The following is a 19846-nucleotide window of genomic DNA, read 5'->3' as shown; positions in this document are numbered from 1 at the left end:
AAGACCATAAACTACCCCACATATCCATATTAACACTATATCCCATACTGACTCTATAGAACCGTATAACACCATATACTACCATATTCCCATATTATCACCATATAAGCATTCCAACCCATATACCCATACTAATACTATAGCCATATAGCACTATAACCATAAAGCATTATAACCATATAGCACTATAACCATATAACACTATAACCATATAACTCTAATATCCAAATAGCTCTAAATATCCATATACCTCTATATACCCATATTCCCATATTGACACTATATACTACCCCATACCCATATACCAACCATATGCTAATGCCATGTAGCACTATATAAAGCAATATACTACACTATATAAAGGCATCTACTAACACCATATACTAACCCCATATGATAATGCCATTTACAAACCATATACCCATAGAACACTACATAACACTATATAACACCAAGCACCAACCGTATACTAACCCTATATAACCCATATACCCATATAACACTATATAACCCATGCTAATACAATATACTAACCCCATATACTAGCCCCATATATGCATTACTAGCCCCATACATGCCATACTAACACTATATATCCATACTAACACTACTAAACACCATATTCCCTTACAAACCCCATATACCTAATAATACACCATATAACACCACATAACACCATACTAGCACCATCTAATACCCCCATACCACTCCCATATAACACCATATCCCCATACCCATCTACCCCATACTAACGCTCCCACTACTGCGTCATAGATCGTTCCACATCACACACTCCCTTGTATTACATGCACTCCCACTATTTCCCATCAACCACCTCATCACGTGACTCATTACACGCCCTCTCCAAAACTTTCAGAATCTCCGAGTTTTCTGGAGTTTTGATGATGGTTACTTTTTCAAGGTTTTATTGATTCTTTACCAACAAAACGGCGTCATCCGCAGCTAAAACACGCGATCCACAATGGCCTCGGCAATGCCCTACAACCCTGACGATTTTGAAAACAACAATCCGTTTGCGGAGCCCACAGAACAAGCCAATGGTGAAGACTCATCAGTAGGTGTTGAGAACAGCCAACACATCGAGCAGCAGTACAATCCCCACTTCGGAGCTGCAACAGGCCTTATAAACGAGCAATCGCACTACCAGAGTGCCGTACTTTCGCCTAATGCCGACCATCAGCAGCAGGAAGATAACGAAGAAGAAGACAACATCTCCAGAGATAGCGCTGGAAACCCCCACAATAATGATGAACACACAAATCAACAGGGTAAACTAACTGAGGCAGAACTCCGGAAACTCGTGCCGGAACGTTTCACAGAGAAATACAGCATAAACATAAGACTCCATGCGATTGAAAAGAACAAGTCTGGAAACCCAATTCTTAAGTTCGACGTGGCAGTCAAGGGACTTCCTAGGTATAGACAGACAAAGTACAAGGATGTCCGTAGAACATACAACGAGGTCGTGAAATTCAACAAATACCTAACGATCTCGAACCTTGAAGTATTTGTACCGGTTATCCCAAGTGCTACGACGTCATATCCACCGGGTGGAGAAGACGAAACAAAACAGTTATTATTGGTATGGCAGGAATGGTTCACAAGGATAACCCTGAACCCAATTCTTGTCCGTGACGAGGAATTCGTGTACTTCATTGAAAACGATTTCGGGTACTCCGTTATCAATACGAATCGTAAAACATCCGTGGCTTCAGGATTAGTTCGTAAGACTCTCAAGCAATTGGCTTTGCCGTACGATCCATACGAGGAGTTGGCTGAATTCAGACCTTTGATAAAGGCAGCATATTTGTCATGCCAGAAACTTTATAAGCTCTTCGACAGGAATTCCAAGACAGAAAAGCAACTTTCAATTCACATCTTCGACTTATCGAATAAGCTCAGTGTGTTGGCCCAATTTGAAAACTCCCATCCAGGGATGAGAAATATGTGGGAGAAACTAGGAAAAATCGTGCAAATTCAATCCGATTTGACACTTATAGAACTGATCAATGAAATGGGATCATTGGGAGATGGCTTCCAGTGCTTGGCTAATGACTTCTATCAAATCAAGGAAGCGTTGACTAATCGTCATTTGATCATGAGAGAATTGACACAGGCCGAAGCACAGACCCAAACAAGACACCAGAATGCAACCAGAATTAAGAATAAATCTTCTTTAGATCCTATTAAAGTTGATGAGGCTATCCGTTCTTTAGAATATGCCACCAAAGCAGAAGAATCGTTGAATCTTCAAGTAAAGAGAATTTCTGGAGAAATGCTCTTTGAAAGAGACGAGATTATTAATTTCACAGAAAAAAAGCTCCAAAAGATGCTCAAGCAGTACACCTTGAATAAAGTTGACTATCACAGAAGAAACTTGAAGCATCTTGAGAACATCAGACTAGACATTCGTATTGTTGATCAAAAGGGTGGTTTGTCGAGATTGAACAGAGATAATTTGACGACTTTGAAGCATAACTTGACACAATCGCAAGCTGCCAGCGGTGACTCGTGGTCTTCGAGAACGTTTAGGTCGTTGAAGAAAGAGGAGGAAGAGCGAGAAAGCCGGTTGGAGAAGGAAGAAGAAGAGGAAGAGGAGAGACTTAAATTGGCAGCAGAAGAAGGAGGTGCTGATAAGAATATTGTTGATGCTAAGAGTGCTGCTTCATTGTTGGGTGTAGCCACATTCTGAGGGTGACTATGTATATACGAATAGATGAATGCACGGGCAGGGTCAATTGAGAGAAGTGGTGTCTGTAGGATTGGGGAGTGATGGTGAACAGAACGGATTTTTCTTGCAATCACGTCGGTTTCGTATTTGTCGTTCATGATAAAGAGAGGTATCTGGGCTTTTATTGATTCAAAGGATTATGCTGCAGTTTAGCGATCCCTTGAATGGGAGTTCCATTTCTGCGTACTTAATTGCACCAGGGCAAGGAGTTGTATTGTGCTTTAAAGACTTCTTTTCTGGGAGTATTCCACCATTTAACAGAAGCACGTATACTCATGAAAGCTTATTATCGTGATTTTCATCGGCAAGATGGATATTCTACTTTTACTTTAAGAACAACACTTTTCGAATAACACTCTTCGTACGCTTCCTCACCTAGTGCCACTACTAACTCCAAACCATTGAACGAAGCAAGGTATCACCATTCTACTCTATTTTCATAAGAAAAGTGGCGTTTTCTTCAAAATTGGTAAACAATTCAAGGCTGGCATCCACTACTTCCTTTAGCATACCTTTGGCATATCTTTTTAATAGTCTTCTGCTCTAAAATTATATATTTGGTTATCCATTGTCTCTATACAAAGAAAGACATACAGTAAGTATGATTCAATAGCAATACTATAATGAGATATGATATCCATACAAAGCTTACAAAAGTATACAAAACAATACACAACTCTGCAACTTCTACCACCTCTACTACCTCTAACAACATCTCTATCTTCACCAAACTCACCACCACCATCATCAACCACCATCAACCAATATAACCTAAAACACTACAATACAACATCTACAATACAACCATCAACTTCCACCACCACCATCATCATCATCAACACCTTCCCTCTATACAGCGCTACCATCCATACGAATTAATACAGCGCTACCATACACATCACCATGACCAAAAAGGTGATAATTTCAATGGAATCTTCAAAGAATTGCCATGTTTATACTCCATAGAAACACAGCAAAAGTCGCCTGAAATCGTAACTAAAGGGCACCAAACACTCACCAACACTATCCAGCGTGATCTCCATGCCCCATGAGTAACGATACCGCAGTGCTCTCGGCGCTAGAGGTGCAAGACACCCTAGCGAGGATCTCGTCTATGAAGGTAGCAGAGCTCAAGGATGTGTGCCGTTCTATGGCTTTCAAGCTAGCGGGACTTCGAGCGGACTTGATCGACCGTGTGGTAACATACTTCAAGCAAGGAATCACTTTCAACGACAATATCCGGTTATTGGCGGTAAGAACCCTCGTTCTACAGAGATGTAGTGGAATGACGAACCTACCCAAGTACAAGGACTTGTGTGATGCTATACGGCTGGGGGATTATAACGTGGCGGCTATCAACCAAGAATTGACTTCTATGAGTGGAAGCGTAGGCCATGGTGGAAGAAGAGGTAGACCTCCGAATTCCGGGCTGGGTACGGCTGTAGGACTGGTAGATGATAGAGGATCGAATGGAGCAACACTGAATATTCACATTAATGATACACAACCATACCGAGGACACTCGTTATACTTCCAGGAATCGCCGTTTTACAAGCTAAGACGACTTATCCACGGAAGTCCCCAAATATGTCATCCAGTTTATCGGGCCAAGACCGAAATACCGTTCCGATTCGTTCTTCAACAGGATGAAGCCCGTCTTATATATGCTCCGGAACTCGATGCAGAAGGAAATCCTACAAATGAACTCACCAACATGATAAACCCCAACATTAGAGTGTACTTACTTAGCGGAGTTAAAGACGACAATAACGAGTCACCATCAACTACGGATGCTCCGGTGCGATTTCCATTTCCTTGCGATCTTCATGTAAACGGGAACCAGATCACTCAGAACTTCAAGGGTATCAAAGGAAAGGTGGGAACAGCAAAACCCGCGGATATCACTGCTTTCTTAAGGCCACCATCGCATAGAAATGAAGTTCTCTACTTATATAACGAAACAGAGTCTACGTTTCTCTACTACTTGTACATTGTCCAGACAATTTCATGTGAACAGATCTTGCAGCAGATACTAGCACAACCAAAGATACACAAGAATGCTACTATTGAGAAGATACGATCCCAGAACGATGATGCCGATATTGTGGTTGAAACCACATCCGTTACATTGAAAGACCCATTATTGTACACCCGAATGAAGTTCCCCGTACAATCCATTTACTGTAAGCATACCCAGTGTTTCGATGGGTTAGCCTTTTTGCAAATGCAGATGCAATTACCTTCCTGGAGTTGTCCTCATTGCCAGCAGCATATCAAAGTAGGCGAGTTGGCGATCTCGGAGTATTTCGAAGAAATCTTGAATACCGTATCAGAGGAGGTCGATCTGGTTATTATCAATGAAGATGGAACGTGGACAGCAGAAGATGACAGTGGAGGAAAGGATTCAGACGCACGTAGCAAGGAACCCACTCCTGTTGCCAGAGCAGAGAAGACAAAGAGTTTGAGTGTACAACCAGAAATTGTGTCTCTCGATAGTGACAGTGAAGAAGAAAGCGAACCAGAAATCCCCCTTTCCATGATCCCAGTGCCACAGCACTCCCGTAACGGCAATGAAACAAGCAACACTGCAGTAGAACCACAACATAATCATGCAAATAATCGTACTAATGAAGACAGCTTTGCTCTTCACCATCATTCTCTTGGTGATGTCACAATGCAAGATGACGCTAATGAAACTAACATTGATGAAATGGAAGATATAGAGAATGCCATAAACGGAGCACTAGGTGCCGAGAGGGAAAATGAAACCAAAAGTCCAGAACGGACAGAGAATACGGTAACGCCTGTGGTTCAAAAGACTTCTCAAACTCCAGTTGTCAACAACGAAGGAAATGCACCAGTATCAGTAAACTCGAATTCCAATTCCAGATCTTCAAGTGCCCCAGGAAATCCCAATCATCCTTCAACCATCCAAAGAGCGGGCAGTTCATTACCTCATTCAACTACTTCTTTTTCATTAAATGCTCAATTGAGCGCTGTTCCATCGCAGCAACCACCACATTCACCAGTTATGCATCTAGGTACAACCACAGCCGTTCATAGACCAATAGCAACTTCTTCGGTTGTTAACTATAACACAATACAGCCTAACACCCAGGATCATCTGGATAGTCCGTTCAGGACGTTAATGGCTCGCCCCGATGACAACCTAAGAAACATTCAACAGAACTCGTTACCGCCACCACCACCTCCACCACCGCCTCCTCCTCCTCCCCAGGCGGTTAACGAGCGTATTGCTCAAAATAATCTAGAACCTTCACATACAGCAACGGATATTGTACCTTCCCAACAAATAACTAATAGCGGTACAGATATGAACGCTCCTACGGATTCGAGTACAAGAGTAGTGCTGAACAGCGACAACATTAACAATAGTGAAAGTAATACTACTGCTGCTACTACTACTGCTACTACTACTGCTAGTGCTACTTCTAGCCAAAGCTCCAGCCCAGTACTTCACCCAAAACCACACAAAACTCCTAACATTTTTATCGTACGCCAAAATCGTAGACCGTTACATCAAAATAGCAGACAAGCGAAATCGAGACAGCCCTTGGCGTCACAGTCCAGCCAATTTCAAAATAGAAGTTCTGATGTAACCAACAGTGTTCCAAGTGACCGGACTCCTGATAATGCCACTCAGAACTCCCAATCTGACCAATCCTTAGCCCACCAACGCAGTGGAATTACCGACAATGCTGAAAGCCCCAGTCCAAGACTTATCCACGACCAACCATATGTAAATATCACTTCCAACAACAATGTACGGGAAGCAACTCTGCCTGTCAACGCTGAGAAGGATGCTACTTCAGAAAAGAATATCAATCACACCAACACGTCGGCACTCCCACCTCTTCCACCACCACCTTATCCACCTCCTAAGAGACTTTTGTCAGCGTCTACTGAACGTGAGTACGTGGCCATTCCGAACTCTAGCGTAATTCCCAATGTATCTAGCGCATCTAGCAGTCCTACAATTTCAAACCCAATGATAAATGCTAGTCCTGTCACAACTGAAGCAGTTCATGCTTCAGGGGGTTCACAGCAACCATCAAGAACTTCTTCTGTGACAAATTTCTCACCTCAAGAGGTAAGTGAAACAATTGACAGAACTCCGAAACCTGTTGCAAAACCTGTAAGATCTAGCTTTTCAGATGATGTACGGATTCCCACAGCCTCGAACTTAGTCGAAGCTCCGACTTCCAGCCCAAGTTTACGTAACACTAATATTGCAGACACCTTAAGTTCACCTTATTTGTCGAACGGTGTCATATCACTGCCAAAAACTGGAGCCGGAGAAGCGCAAAATATTAATGCCGCTACCAACTTTCACCCTTCTCCATCAGATGCAACTACTTGGCGTATTTCCAACTTTGAAGGTTTGAATAACAATTTCAATGACAACAATAGAATAGTGCCGGCTGAAGCTTACAATACTGAATCCATGAGAACAATCGATAAAGGAACAAGAAGAAGTAATAGCATTCCCAATGCAATTGCCAACTTAAACAGCATGGCACAATCTTTACAACGCCACCAATCAGCCTCTGATATAACTTCTAATCTTTCTTCAGGCGAACTTGGCAGCAATGTTGCTAACCACTCATCAGTCACGGTAACTAGGAAGAGTCCACAACTAACCGCTCAGCGAGTGGTACCTTCTCCACCTTCTCCACCTATGCGGACAATGGGCAGTGTCCGCGTTAACGTACAAAGAAGTTCCAATCATTCACAAATTGAAAGTGAAGCAGCAAATAGATCACCGGCTGCAAACTTTGCCATTCTCTTAGAAAAACTACAGAAACAAAAGGCTGACTTGATTAGGAAACATGACGAGGAATTTAGGAGACTTCAACGTGACCAGAATTTTGCCAGAGAAAGATATTTTGGTGGACTAATGAGAGAGCACGAAGCAGCATTTGGAGGCAACAATAGAAATGGATACCCTCCTAATTTCCGAACCGCTCTTGCAAGCCAAGAACGCCAACGGAAATATCAGAATATTAAGATGATACAGACTAAAAAGCAATTATTCATTGAACTGCAACAACGTGATTTTGAGAGACTCAGAAGTCGACAAGCAAAGGAAGAAGCAGATATCGTTCAGCGTTTGGGAAATTTATTTAGAGAAAATTCCAATAGGATGCAAACGAACTTCCAAGCTCATCCCCAACTGATAACATCGTCGACCAATGACAGCACATATATTAACAGCCATGAGAGAGATCGATCCACGGAACCGCAACAAAATTCACGACCAGAATATTCTAATGTTGTAGCTGAGGCTACATCCAGTGAACCTGTTGCGGTGACGTCTCATATTCCTTCCGTTGCAGAAGCTCTTGAAAAGTTGAAATCATTAACATCACAAAGCAATAGCTTAGCGAGCGTTCCACAATTTGCAGCAACCAGCGCCCTGAATAGTAACACAGGTGAGCCAATATCTACTCTGTTAAGTTTTCATGGTCTCCCAGAGGGACCATCTGGCTCCTGGAGTGTCAGTACAACCCATACTACGTACAGAGATGGTAATGGAACGACTAGCCATGAATCTTATGGGTATAATGGCCAGCAACAAGCGTCCAGAGCATTATCAACACAAGCAACACCACTGGACAATGACAATAATAGATACAGAGCTCAAGGCGTCAGCAGTACCCCAGTCGGTGCTAACAGCACACCAGTCAACAGCAGTGCTCGATACTCGAAATCCATTTTTGACAAGGTACAAAGTCAAGCAAGGGGGAATGAAAATAATAAATATCCTGTCAATAAGAAGCAGCGTATTACCGGCTTGCTAGGAATAGAATTAGGCAGTGATACTATAGGGGTAGATGAACAACGTGATCCCATTTCACCTATCAACGGAAGAATTGATGTTATGACCCTCCAAAGCCCTGCTCCAGCATCAAAACTTAGCAACATCAACTCACAGCATACGTGGAGTCAAGAAATTCCACAAGAAAACGGCTTGTTCGCGGATCCCGATGAATCTCAGTCAACCAACCAAGCTGATACAGCATTCACAACTGCTAATAGTACTGGCACTGGCGATAACACTGAAGTTATCGACTTGACTTCGGATACAGAGGACTAATAGAATGATTTATAGAAAGGTGAATGACAAGACTTCGTACCAGATACGACTTCGAATATTTTTGTATTAATATATGTAATATTATTTATTTAAGGATTGTGATGCATAAATAAACTTTTGGCTAATTATAGTACATGAGAAGAACTGTAAAGGATTTGTAAAGTAGTTCTAATACTGGATTTAGAGTAAAAATGAATGGTTACAGTAGCTCGATGCTTCGTTTAGAACTCAAAGAAGAGCCACCAAATTCATCAATAACGAACTAAGAAGAAAAAGGTTCCAACAATCACATAGGACTTGGTCCCAAGTAATCTTCTTTGATACTTCCGATGGCATAGATCTCGTTGACATCTGTTCTGGTACCAACAATCTTCAATCTGACTCTGGAACCCTTTCTGATCGTCTCGTCTGGACTGACATACGCTGGTGGATTTGCCGAAGGATTGAACTTCATATCTGAAGGAATTAAATGGGTACTCACGAAGACAGACAATGGTCCTACGTCGGCAAAGAAACCCATTTTATTCACAGTCGTCACCACAGCATCTACTACTTCTCCCTTGAATGGTTTCCATACGACGGCACGGTATTTAACTTCAAACTCCGCCATACCAGAACCCGGAATTATTCTTCCCTTTCCTACATCAATATTCATGCAATCCAAAACACACACTATGTATCCAAACTGACCGGTACATGTACCTTCCACGTCGGAAAGAAGTTTATCACGAAGATACTGGTCCATTTGAGGACCGAAGTATGACGGATGAAGTGTGAGGTTAAGTGAAAGATCTTTAAGGAAAAACATTTCTCTTTATATGTGTAGATGTAAGTTGATGCTGAAATTTTTCAGGCTTATTATGTTTCTCTTTCAAGATTCGATACCTTTTGGATAGTTAAAAAGATTTCAATAACCAAAATATTAGCCAATTAGAGCTTGTTGAGTCTTTCTTAAATTAATAAGATAAGTGATTGGATGGTCAATCGATGTGAATATCGAGATGACTGGGGTTATTTGTTAAGAATGGTAACTTCTAGCAAAGAAAAATGGGCAAAAATTCTAAATTTAATAGTTTTTGCAATTACCACTTCCAAGGTTTCGTCCTTTTCTTGCCCAAGTAACTATATTATTCGTTCGGACTAGTTGATTCCTTCGATTCTTATACGATCTTTAGCGATACTCAAATATTCAATACTTGGTATACGATAGTAGTAGTAGCAGCACCTATTCTAGCGACTATAGGAACAAAATCGAGTGCAAAAGAAAGCAAAAAAACTGGCTAATGGCCAAACCTGCTCTATTAGAATCTATAATTTCTGCTTAACGGAATTCGCTTCGTGCCCACAATAGCGATTTCTTCCGGAGTTCCAATTCTTCAAATGAATAAAACTGTTTCTGTCGCAAGACACTATCTCTGATTCCAGCGGTAAATCACCCAAAAAAAGTGGTCCAAAACGCGTTCTTCACTAATTAAAACTTCAGCGGTGTATAGACGGCTCTCTTCTTTATCCAAGACTCTTGCCGTGACCACTTCTCTCTCTGTTTCAATCTTCCTTCAAACTTGTCGTCGTTGAATGAAAATTCACAAACTCCAAAATACCATAATCAGTCGCTGCGACATGCGCGGTCACGACATTTGGTGATGAAAAATTCATGCCGCGACATTTTACCGGGTGGATTTTCAAGTGAAAAATCGGATTTTTCAGGCCTTGAAAATGAAGACGGTGGTGATAGAAAGTATAGGAAAGAGTAGGTTGTAGTCGTTGTAAAGGATGTCGCAAAGAATAGGAACTTCTGCCGTGGCGTTGACAAGAGTATGGCACCACGTCGATGCCGCCGCCGACCCTCGTACGCTCGGTCGTTTGGCTGCTAGCATCGCTATTACCTTGCAAGGTAAGCACAAGCCTACGTACTCCCCCAACAGAGACCACGGGGACTACGTAGTGGTGACAAACTGCAAGCATTTGAAGGTAACGGGTAACAAATTGCAAGATAGACACTATTGGTCGCACACCACCCGCCCAGGGTCCTTGAAATTGGTGCCAATGGAACGTATGATTGAAAATAAAGGATATGGAGAGATCTTGACCAGAGCCGTCAAGGGTATGCTTCCAAAACACAAGAACAGACTTGTTAGAATGGACAGATTGAAGGTTTTTGATGGCGATGAGCATCCATACAAGGACAACTTAATAGCATTTGCCGACGAGGCAGCCGACGCCAGAGCCAAGGCTGAAGAGTTGGCTCACAAGGAAAAGGTGAATGCCGAACTCAGAGAGAAGTACTTGCAGCATTAAAAGCGAAGAAATCTTGGAAGTAATGAGGTAATAATAAGGAATGGTAAGACTCTGAACTTGTAGACGAAGAGTTACGATATTCCTTTCACATAAATTATAATGCTTGGGTCGTTGACATCAACAGCCAGACCGAGTTAAAGAATTACAGTTTGTTGCAATCCAGAATTGCAATGGACACTGACATATCCATGTACATAGAGATTCCTACCACATTTGTGAAAAATTTTACAATAAATAAAGCATATGTAAGAACAAATGTAATTTAGAACAGCAAATACTTATGGAACGTAGATCATTGTGATCTTAAAGCACTCTTCGTCATTCCTAAGAGTCAGTATAATGAAAAAATCTACAGTTCGATACTCGACATGTGATGCTTTCTTCTGATATTCTTTTTATTTGCTATATGCTACAATATATAATCGGCCATCTTATTTTTTTGTATAATTACATTACCCCCAGGGTATAGATGTTCTGGAATCGAACACTTTGTTTTTAACACTCTCATGCTTCCTCCTAGGATTCTATCCATCAGACACGGATACTCACTCCTGAACGCTCTGTGTACATTCTAGGAGAGATATTCATAGCCATCAACTCCTGGAACAACAATTTGGCTGCATATGGAATGTGGATCTGGTAAATATTGGTCTTGTTCTTACAAGAACGGCACTCGAATTGGTTTTTCTTCAAGTTTGCAATCACTGTCATCAAACCACACATTCCGCAGACATGGACTCTGAAAGCATCAGAGGCTTCCATCAAACGTTCCTTCAAGAAACCGGCAGCACCGTGCGCAATCATACAATCACGCTCCATCTCACCGAAACGTAAACCACCATCTCTAGATCTACCTTCCACTGGTTGTCTAGTCAAAACTTGAACTGGACCCCTGGCTCTGGCGTGAATCTTGTCATCAACCATGTGTCTCAATCTTTGGTAGTAAGTAGGACCGAAGAAAACTTGGGCCATAAGCTTCTTACCAGTGTGACCATTATACATGACTTCGAAACCTCTAGAGTGGTAGCCATGTTCTCTTAACAAACGGGAGATAGCTTCAGCAGTAACATCAGTGAATGGGGAAGCATCACCTTCAAGACCAGAAAGCGAAGAAACCTTAGAAAGTAAACACTCAATTAAATGCGCGACTGTCATACGAGATGGAATAGCGTGAGGGTTGATAATAAGATCAGGAACAATTCCTTGAGCACTGAATGGCATATCTTCATGTCTGTAAGTCACACCGATAGTACCCTTCTGTCCGTGTCTGGAGGCGAACTTGTCACCAATTTGGGGCACTTTGGTAGTTCTCATACGAACCTTGACGAACTTGGCACCATCACCATTGGTAGTAAGTAACACTTGATCGACAATACCAGACTCGGTACTTCTCAATGGAGTGGAAGCATCTCTCTTAGTATGATATTGAGTTCTTTGACCTAATTCCTCGGTGTCTGGAGGAATAGGAGTGGTTTTACCAATAATGATATCCTCTCCACTAACTCTGACACCTGGGGCAATTAAACCGTCGTCATCTAATTTCTCATATGTACCGTGTTTAAGTCTTAATGTGTCACTTCTGGAAGGCTTCTCGAATGTCTCCAATGCTTTCATACCCTGCCTCTTCTCCAAATCCATGTATGAACGGAAGAAAAGAGATCTGAACAAACCTCTATCAATAGAAGACTGATTCATAATCATAGAATCTTCTTGGTTATAACCCGAGTAACAGGCAATAGCCACAACGGCATTTTGACCAGCAGGCAACTCTCTGAACTTCAAGTGCTCCATAGCTCTTGTAGTAGCCAATGGCTTTTGTGGGTAGTATAAAATATTTGCCATGGTATCCATTCTCACGGAATAATTCGTCAAGAACACACCCATAGCTTGCTTACCCATAGCAGATTGATATGTATTACGGGGAGATTGATTGTGATCTGGGAAAGGAATGATAGAAGCTGCAACACCAAGGATCATACTAGGATGTATCTCACAATGGGTGAAGGTATGTGTTGAACTAGAGAAAGTTGGCTTAATACGCTTAGCTGGGTCCAACTCTTGTTCCTCTAGTTGTAAAGTTTTCTGTTGAGTTTCACTTAAAGTGCTCTTACTGGCCTCTAAGTCCTCTGGAGTCATGGCAATCATGATAGTTTCTTCTTCTTCGGCATCGACGTACTCAACAACACCATCGTTGACCAATGAAGACCAACCGTATGCGGCATTGTCGGCATCATTGTCATCATATTCATCATATTCAGAAGAAAGTAATTTGTGCACATGTTCCTTTTGTAACTTCAATTCACCCTTCTTCTCAGATTCTGGATCATCATCCACAATAAATAATGGACGGTAAACTCTACCAGCATCAGTAAAGATCTTGAATTCCTTTTCTCTGATGTCTCTGATAATGGAAACTTCTGGAGAGATATCACCTCTTCTTCTCAAGTTTCTCATTGTATCCACCAAATTGGCTGGGTCTCTATGCGTACCAACCCAAACACCATTGACGAAGACTCTGGTGGAGTCTGGAGAGTTAGATGGAACATAGTCCTCCAATGGCTCCATACCCCATTCTTCTAAGAAATAGAGGATTGGTTCTGAAGGAGTACCAACGGAGATACAGGTCATAAGCGATAAGTTCTTGACCAAACCACACGCTTGACCCTCTGGAGTCTCTGCTGGACAAACTAAACCCCAATGGGTATTGTGAAGTTGTCTTGGTTTTGCAATCTTACCATCACGACCAATAGGAGTATTAGTTCTTCTCAAATGTGATAAAGTAGAAGAGTATGTGTATCTGTTCAACACTTGGGAAACACCGGCACGTGAACTCATTGCCTTCTTTTGCTCACCCCAGTTTCCGGTAGCTAAGGAGTATCTCAAACCATCAGTAATTGTCTGAGACTTGACAGCAAGAGTTAAGTTAAACTCCTTATCATTCTCTACACATCTTTGCATGTAGTTATAAATATCCTTGGTAAGCTTTCTGAATAAAATTCTGAACAAGTTGGCCAAAAGTGGACCAGCTAAGTCCAAACGCTTTTTACCAAAATGATCTCTGTCATCTGCCTCTTTTCTTTCCAATGCACACAAAAGCAATCTGTTGACCATGTAACCCAAGAAGAATGCCTTTCTGGATTCAAAACCTTCCTCTTGAGTAATGTTAGGTAAGAGTTCCTTTTGTAAAATGTCTTTAGCGTATTGAATACGTTTCTCTCTTCTGATACCAAGAACACCTCTTCTACCAATGAAATCAAGGGCGACTTCACGTTCTTGGATAACGAAACCTTCTTCCACACATGGCTTCAACATCTCCAACATCTGCCAATCATTGGCGTCGTAACAAATATGTTCCAAAATATCACCATCAGGAACAACACCCAATGCTCTGAATACAATTACAATAGGAATATCTTCCTTGATATAAGGCAAAGTGGCCTTGATGGTTCTTCCTGAGATACCCTTTTCATCTCTTCCATAAAGCTTGATTTGCATGGAGGAAATTAATCTTGAACCCTTTTCAAGAGCAGATCTGATTTCGGCTACATGGGAAATTGGGGATGGCGCAGCCTTCTTGAAGACTTGCACTATATTAGCAGCACTTCTTTCCTGTGCAATAAGAACCTTTTCGGAACCGTTGATGACGAAATAACCACCCATATCGTAAGGACATTCCTTAAGTTCGTAGAATTCGTGTTCGCCTAAATCTCTCAACATACAGAACTTGGAACGTAACATGATTGGAACTTTACCGAGAAAGACCTTTTGCTGTGGCTCTTCATCCTCCACCTTCTCTTCTATCCATTCAAGTTCATTTTCTTTTCTTTTGTTGTCGTCGGACTTGAACACCTTCTTGGTCATATCCACATATAATGGCGAAGAATAAGTCAAATTACGAAGTCTGGCTTCCTGTGGGAACATAGGATGCGTGGTACCATCACCCTCTGTCTGCATGGGCTTGGAGATGTAAATCTTGCCGAAGGTAATCTCATATCTTCTGTTTTCATGGTCGTCTTCGGATGTGTGTTGTGCTGGCTGGTCCAAGATCAAATGGGAGTCTTCCCATACCAACTCTTGGATGGTTGTTTCGATGAATTCGTCGAACGAGTCAAGTTGTTGCGATACAAGACCCTTCTCCTGGAAGAACGACGAAATCACCGTCCAACAGTCCTCTGGCGTGATGCTCTGAGAGTCCTCGTCGTCGTAGGAATATGGATCGTCGGACATCGTTTACTACAAGGTATTAGACGAGTCGATTAACGAGTAACTTTACGAGTATCTATCGGAAATGGCTGGTTTAAAAGCGTCAGCGCACTGAGAACGTTCAAATGTCCCTGTATCTCGAATCTTCGGTGCCGTTCAGTAAGAGGGACCCGTGTGAGATGACAGTTGTTCTAAAGAAACTGGTATTAGCCGCCATTAGAAATGTCAATTCGAATTTGTCTTTGAAAAACTTCGAGTGAGCGCGGGTCGTGTAGAAACCGGGTGACATAGTGAGTGTGTGAGCGTGAGTGAGTGTGAGTGAGTGTGAGCATAACAGTGGGAGATTCTTTATAGTGTGAGAATTGTAGTGGGAGTTTTCCAGTGAGATTTTTTGCAGTGAGAGAATTGTAGTGGGAGATTTTCTACTGTGGGAGAACAGTAGCAATTTTTTAATAGTGAGAATTACATTAAGGGAGTAGTAAGTGAAAACAGTGGAACAGTGGAACAGTGTGTAGAGGGGGATAGTATTGTATTGAGAATATAGAGAGAGATTATGAAGAGAGAGATTATGACAAGAGAAAATTATAGTGGGAGACTAGAGAGAAAGAGTATAGAGAGAGAATATAGTGAGAGTATAGTGAGAGTATAGTGAGAGTATAGAGAGAGAATATAGTGAGAGTATATTGAGAGTATAGAGAAAGAGAAAGGTTCAGTGACAAAGTATCGTCGTGAGAATTATAGTGAGTGAGAATTAGAATATAGTGAGAATAATAATGAGTGAATTGTTGTAGTGAGAGTACACAAGTGAGTCGCCGTGAGCACCATTATAATGAGCTGCGTATAATATGAGTAAACAGTGTGAGTATTATAGTCATTCTTTGAAGTCTGACCATTCGCACAGAGAACACACACTCTCTTTCTCTCTCACTCTTGTCTTGATATGTCAATACGCCACTCCTCTTTACGTTAACTATGGAGAAGAGACACCAAAAAATACTGTCACATGACCGTTAACAAAGAAATTGCAAAATGCAAATACAAAATTAAACACCAAAGAGAAAAAGAAAAGGAAGAATTTTTGGTCGAAAAATACAAACGTCCATGCCGCACTACCACCAAATGCCACATCTTCCCCTGCAGCCATATTTCTGCTAAACTCCAATGACATCTGGTGGTGGGATGGAGAAGGTTATCGATGGGATGCTAGATGGGTATGACCAACGTGTTGCAAATACTACAAACCCTCATACCATTTTCTCTGAATATTGAATCCGAGTATTAAACCCTGTTTTCTCTAACAAAACACTTCTCCTCTCTTGTTTGTATCGACAGCTCTTCTCCCCTTCTTCCCTGTAACTCCGAAATACGCTGATGTCATATTTACGGAACCCTCCTGCAGACAGACCCACGTCCCCCATACAGATCTTATCTGGATTTAAGGGTTCCATATGAATCAGATGAGTTGGCTTTTCTTATTGAAAAGGTTAGTATTAGGTGGTATTGTGGATAGTTGTAGTTGAAAGTTAGGTATATTGTTGTGGACACCTATCAAGTAGTAAAAATTGCTTTTGCTTTATTTCATTCATTTCGAAGTGTGCAATAGCATATATAGATGTTAATGTTAAATGAACCTCTTTTGATTCCATCTCTTCTCGCTTATCATTCTTCTGTATAGACCCATAAAGACCAGTTCAAAGTATCACCACAGTTCCAGAAATGGAATTTTCAATTCTCTACAATCTTCACGGCTTCCCACCTGAACTCCTACAAAGAATTATCGATTTTGTACCTAAGCGTACGCTCTACTACTTAAAGAATGGTCTGTATCTTGCTCCTTTTGCATTCAATGCGTTATACAAAGATATCAAAATCGGCTCGGGTGACTTCTTAGAAGCCTCTGACATCCAAGATCTCGAATACGATCCAGATGATTATGATACCCTTACCACCGAAAACTCAACTTTACAAAACGACGACGAGCCAACTACCTTTTCCAGTCTTACTTCATTTCTTTGTTTTATCAGATTGCATCCATACTATAGACCAAAGTCGGTGATTTTCACGTATTCTAAAAGATTGATGGAACTTCTGGAAATCCTTCCTGAATTTTTGTCCACAGTTGGGAACATCGAAGTGGTTATTGACATCGATCATACCTTGCCGTTTCACCCGAATGAAACTCAATATTTGGATGATTTCCATTGGACCTTGGCAGCTATATGTCATTTACCATATAGATTACGGAAAATGCACATTCTTGCGTATGATCCAGAACCCGAATTCAGTCCTTTAGATTTGTATCAGAATGAATTTCCTAGCTATTTGGAGTGCTTGGAAATTGACCGGGGTGTAATAGATAATATAGAGAATTTTTTTGAAAGTATGCCTTATCTTTCGACGCTAGTGATGACAGGGGTTACCATTGTGTTTGAGGAACTATTGCACTTGCCTAAAAGTTTAAGGAAGTTACATCTTTTTAACCTGTTGGAATTTGGAAATTCAGAAATTTTGGAAATAAAGTCTCATGATGCCTTACAAGAGCTAACCATAGAGAGCTCAAGTTCTCAAACTCGGTTCATAACTGAAGAGACATGTATAGACTTTTCCTCTTTAAAGAACCTAACTGTTCTTCGTTTTCAATGTGGAGCACTTCGTTCTCCAAAATGGATAAAACTTCCTCTCGGACTTGAGAAGTTAACCATAGGAGATTGTACAAACTTGGCTGATTTAGCAGAGTTGGCAAAGTTACATTCTCTAAAGTCATTGAAGTTCATTGGACCATTCAAACTTGGTATGACCATCTCATTCTTTACTACAGTTATTTTTCCGGACTCATTGGAGGAGCTAGTCTTCTGTAAAAAGGGATCTCCGATGGTTGACGAGACATTAGATGATCTTGTAGGTTCTTGCCCAGAAAAATTTATTGATGTGGAAAGGAGAAAGTATTTCAAAGTCGGAGAAACCTTTAGTCTACCCCCAAAGTTGAGAAACCTTGAAATTTCGTTTCAATATGGAATAGTCCCTCATGGAAATCTCCAATTACCCTCCAGTTTACAATACTTGCTGTTAGTCAATGGTAACCATGGTGTGTTGGATTTTCCAGAAAATCTAATTGGCTTAAACTTATCAACGATGAATACCGAGAAACTACGTAATGTTCAATTCCCCAAAGCATTACAAAGCTTAACATTACGTTCCAATTGTATGTACTCGATCTCGCAAACTAATCTCTCCTCTTTGCTGAAGGTCACTCGTGTTGATTTATCGCAGAATTATTTGTTAAGAAGTGAATCTTTTGTACACCAGTTGCCTCAAACTTTGGAATGGCTAAATTTATCCTATAATCGATTAAGGGACTGCCATTTGGATAACTTCCCGAATTTGCACACATTAGCTTTGCAGGGCAATAGAGACATTGATATTTTGGAAAGCTATAGTATCACTTTGCCAGATAATTTAGTCCGTCTTACGTTGGATTCGATATCTATTATTTCTGATGGGTTCAAGTTTCCTTCAAATTTACAGCAGCTTTCTTTGACGTTTTCTAAGTGTGTTGATGATGAATTCTTTAAGGACTTGCCCGTTTCTATTAGCCGGATAAGTCTCGAATCGTGCAGATTAAGAGTTGACTCTAATATTGACCTTAACTTACCGAATTTGAAGTATTGCTCTTTTAAGAGCTGCAATCTTAATTCAAGTATGACAGAAGCATTTTCGTTCTTAAAGTGTCGGAAATTGGAAGAGTTAGTTCTAGCAAGGAACTATATTCAAACGATCAACTTAGAAACCTTGCCGAGTTCTCTAGAAGTGCTCCAGTTAGATAATAGCAAGCTCAGTAGCATCCATGGCAGTTTCGAGAAATTCCCAAGTTTAAAAATTCTCAATTTGAAATCCAACATGTTGGGCCCATGGATATGTCAGAAGGGGTTGGCATTTCCGAAGACTTTACTTTCTATTGATCTAAGCAATAACCTGCTTACGGATATTTCAAAAATTCGGTGGAACGATGCAATCTCAGTTCTTGGGCTTGTAGATAACGACGTCGATAGGGAACTGCTTGCGGAATTGACAGCGAAGTTTAGCACAAGAGGCTTCTATCCTGAAATAATCATTGATCATAGCATATTTGACTCTGATCCACACTTTTTTAGGCTGCAAAATGTTAGAGTCGAACCTGCATAGCGATGTCATAGACAGCATTTATTATCAGTGTAATTGAAGGGTAATTAATAGTGTTCAAGAAGTCTGGGAAGTGTCTAACTATTACGTTTCTCGTCTAGATGGGATATGTGATATATTAGCATACTTTAGAAATTAATCAAGTTATCAAAATAAAGATAAATTTCACATAATATTTACATAATTGTAGTATGTAGTAGTACAAGTAATACTATAAGTTTAACAGCAACTATCCAAACCATTGATCTCCAGACATACCATTTTTTTCCCCTATCTTCAAACCAGCATACAATCAC

General features: G+C 41.0%; 6 protein-coding genes across 6 annotated transcripts; 4 read left to right on the top strand and 2 right to left on the bottom strand. All coding sequences in view use genetic code 12, as the record gives it.

Annotated features, from left to right (window-relative positions):
• Positions 1-982: 982 nt before the first annotated feature.
• VPS17 (retromer subunit) lies at positions 983-2713 on the top strand (the record flags this gene model as incomplete). Its single annotated transcript, XM_064921425.1, has 2 exons — positions 983-1075; positions 1208-2713. The coding sequence occupies 2 exons, from the start codon at positions 983-985 to the stop codon at positions 2711-2713; spliced, it is 1599 nt and encodes a 532-aa protein (XP_064775597.1).
• A 1008-nt stretch (positions 2714-3721) lies between these two features.
• On the top strand, positions 3722-8942 carry SIZ1 (SUMO ligase). The gene has a single exon (XM_064916447.1). The coding sequence runs from the start codon at positions 3801-3803 to the stop codon at positions 8868-8870; it is 5070 nt and encodes a 1689-aa protein (XP_064775596.1). The 5' UTR covers positions 3722-3800; the 3' UTR covers positions 8871-8942.
• A 71-nt stretch (positions 8943-9013) lies between these two features.
• Positions 9014-10047, bottom strand: RPB7 (DNA-directed RNA polymerase II subunit). The gene has a single exon (XM_064919351.1). It carries the CDS (start codon positions 9676-9678, stop codon positions 9157-9159), a length of 522 nt encoding a protein of 173 aa, XP_064775595.1. The 5' UTR covers positions 9679-10047; the 3' UTR covers positions 9014-9156.
• A 596-nt stretch (positions 10048-10643) lies between these two features.
• Positions 10644-11168, top strand: RJT20DRAFT_2088 (mitochondrial 54S ribosomal protein uL13m; the record flags this gene model as incomplete). Its single annotated transcript, XM_064919267.1, has 1 exon — positions 10644-11168. One exon carries the CDS (start codon positions 10644-10646, stop codon positions 11166-11168), a length of 525 nt encoding a protein of 174 aa, XP_064775594.1.
• A 353-nt stretch (positions 11169-11521) lies between these two features.
• RJT20DRAFT_24296 (DNA-directed RNA polymerase II subunit RPB2) lies at positions 11522-15582 on the bottom strand. The gene has a single exon (XM_064919352.1). The coding sequence runs from the start codon at positions 15393-15395 to the stop codon at positions 11700-11702; it is 3696 nt and encodes a 1231-aa protein (XP_064775593.1). The 5' UTR covers positions 15396-15582; the 3' UTR covers positions 11522-11699.
• A 1257-nt stretch (positions 15583-16839) lies between these two features.
• RJT20DRAFT_125286 (leucine-rich repeat domain-containing protein) lies at positions 16840-19700 on the top strand. The gene has a single exon (XM_064916446.1). The coding sequence runs from the start codon at positions 17088-17090 to the stop codon at positions 19551-19553; it is 2466 nt and encodes an 821-aa protein (XP_064775592.1). The 5' UTR covers positions 16840-17087; the 3' UTR covers positions 19554-19700.
• The last annotated feature ends 146 nt before the right edge of the window (positions 19701-19846 follow it).

The sequence above is a fragment of the Scheffersomyces xylosifermentans genome, assembly GCF_036884685.1.
Source record: "Scheffersomyces xylosifermentans strain CBS 12540 chromosome Unknown RJT20scaffold_2, whole genome shotgun sequence".
Classification (NCBI taxonomy): domain Eukaryota; kingdom Fungi; phylum Ascomycota; class Pichiomycetes; order Serinales; family Debaryomycetaceae; genus Scheffersomyces; species Scheffersomyces xylosifermentans.
The sequence above is the reverse complement of the archived record's forward strand: the minus strand, read 5'-3'. Positions and strand labels throughout refer to the sequence as shown.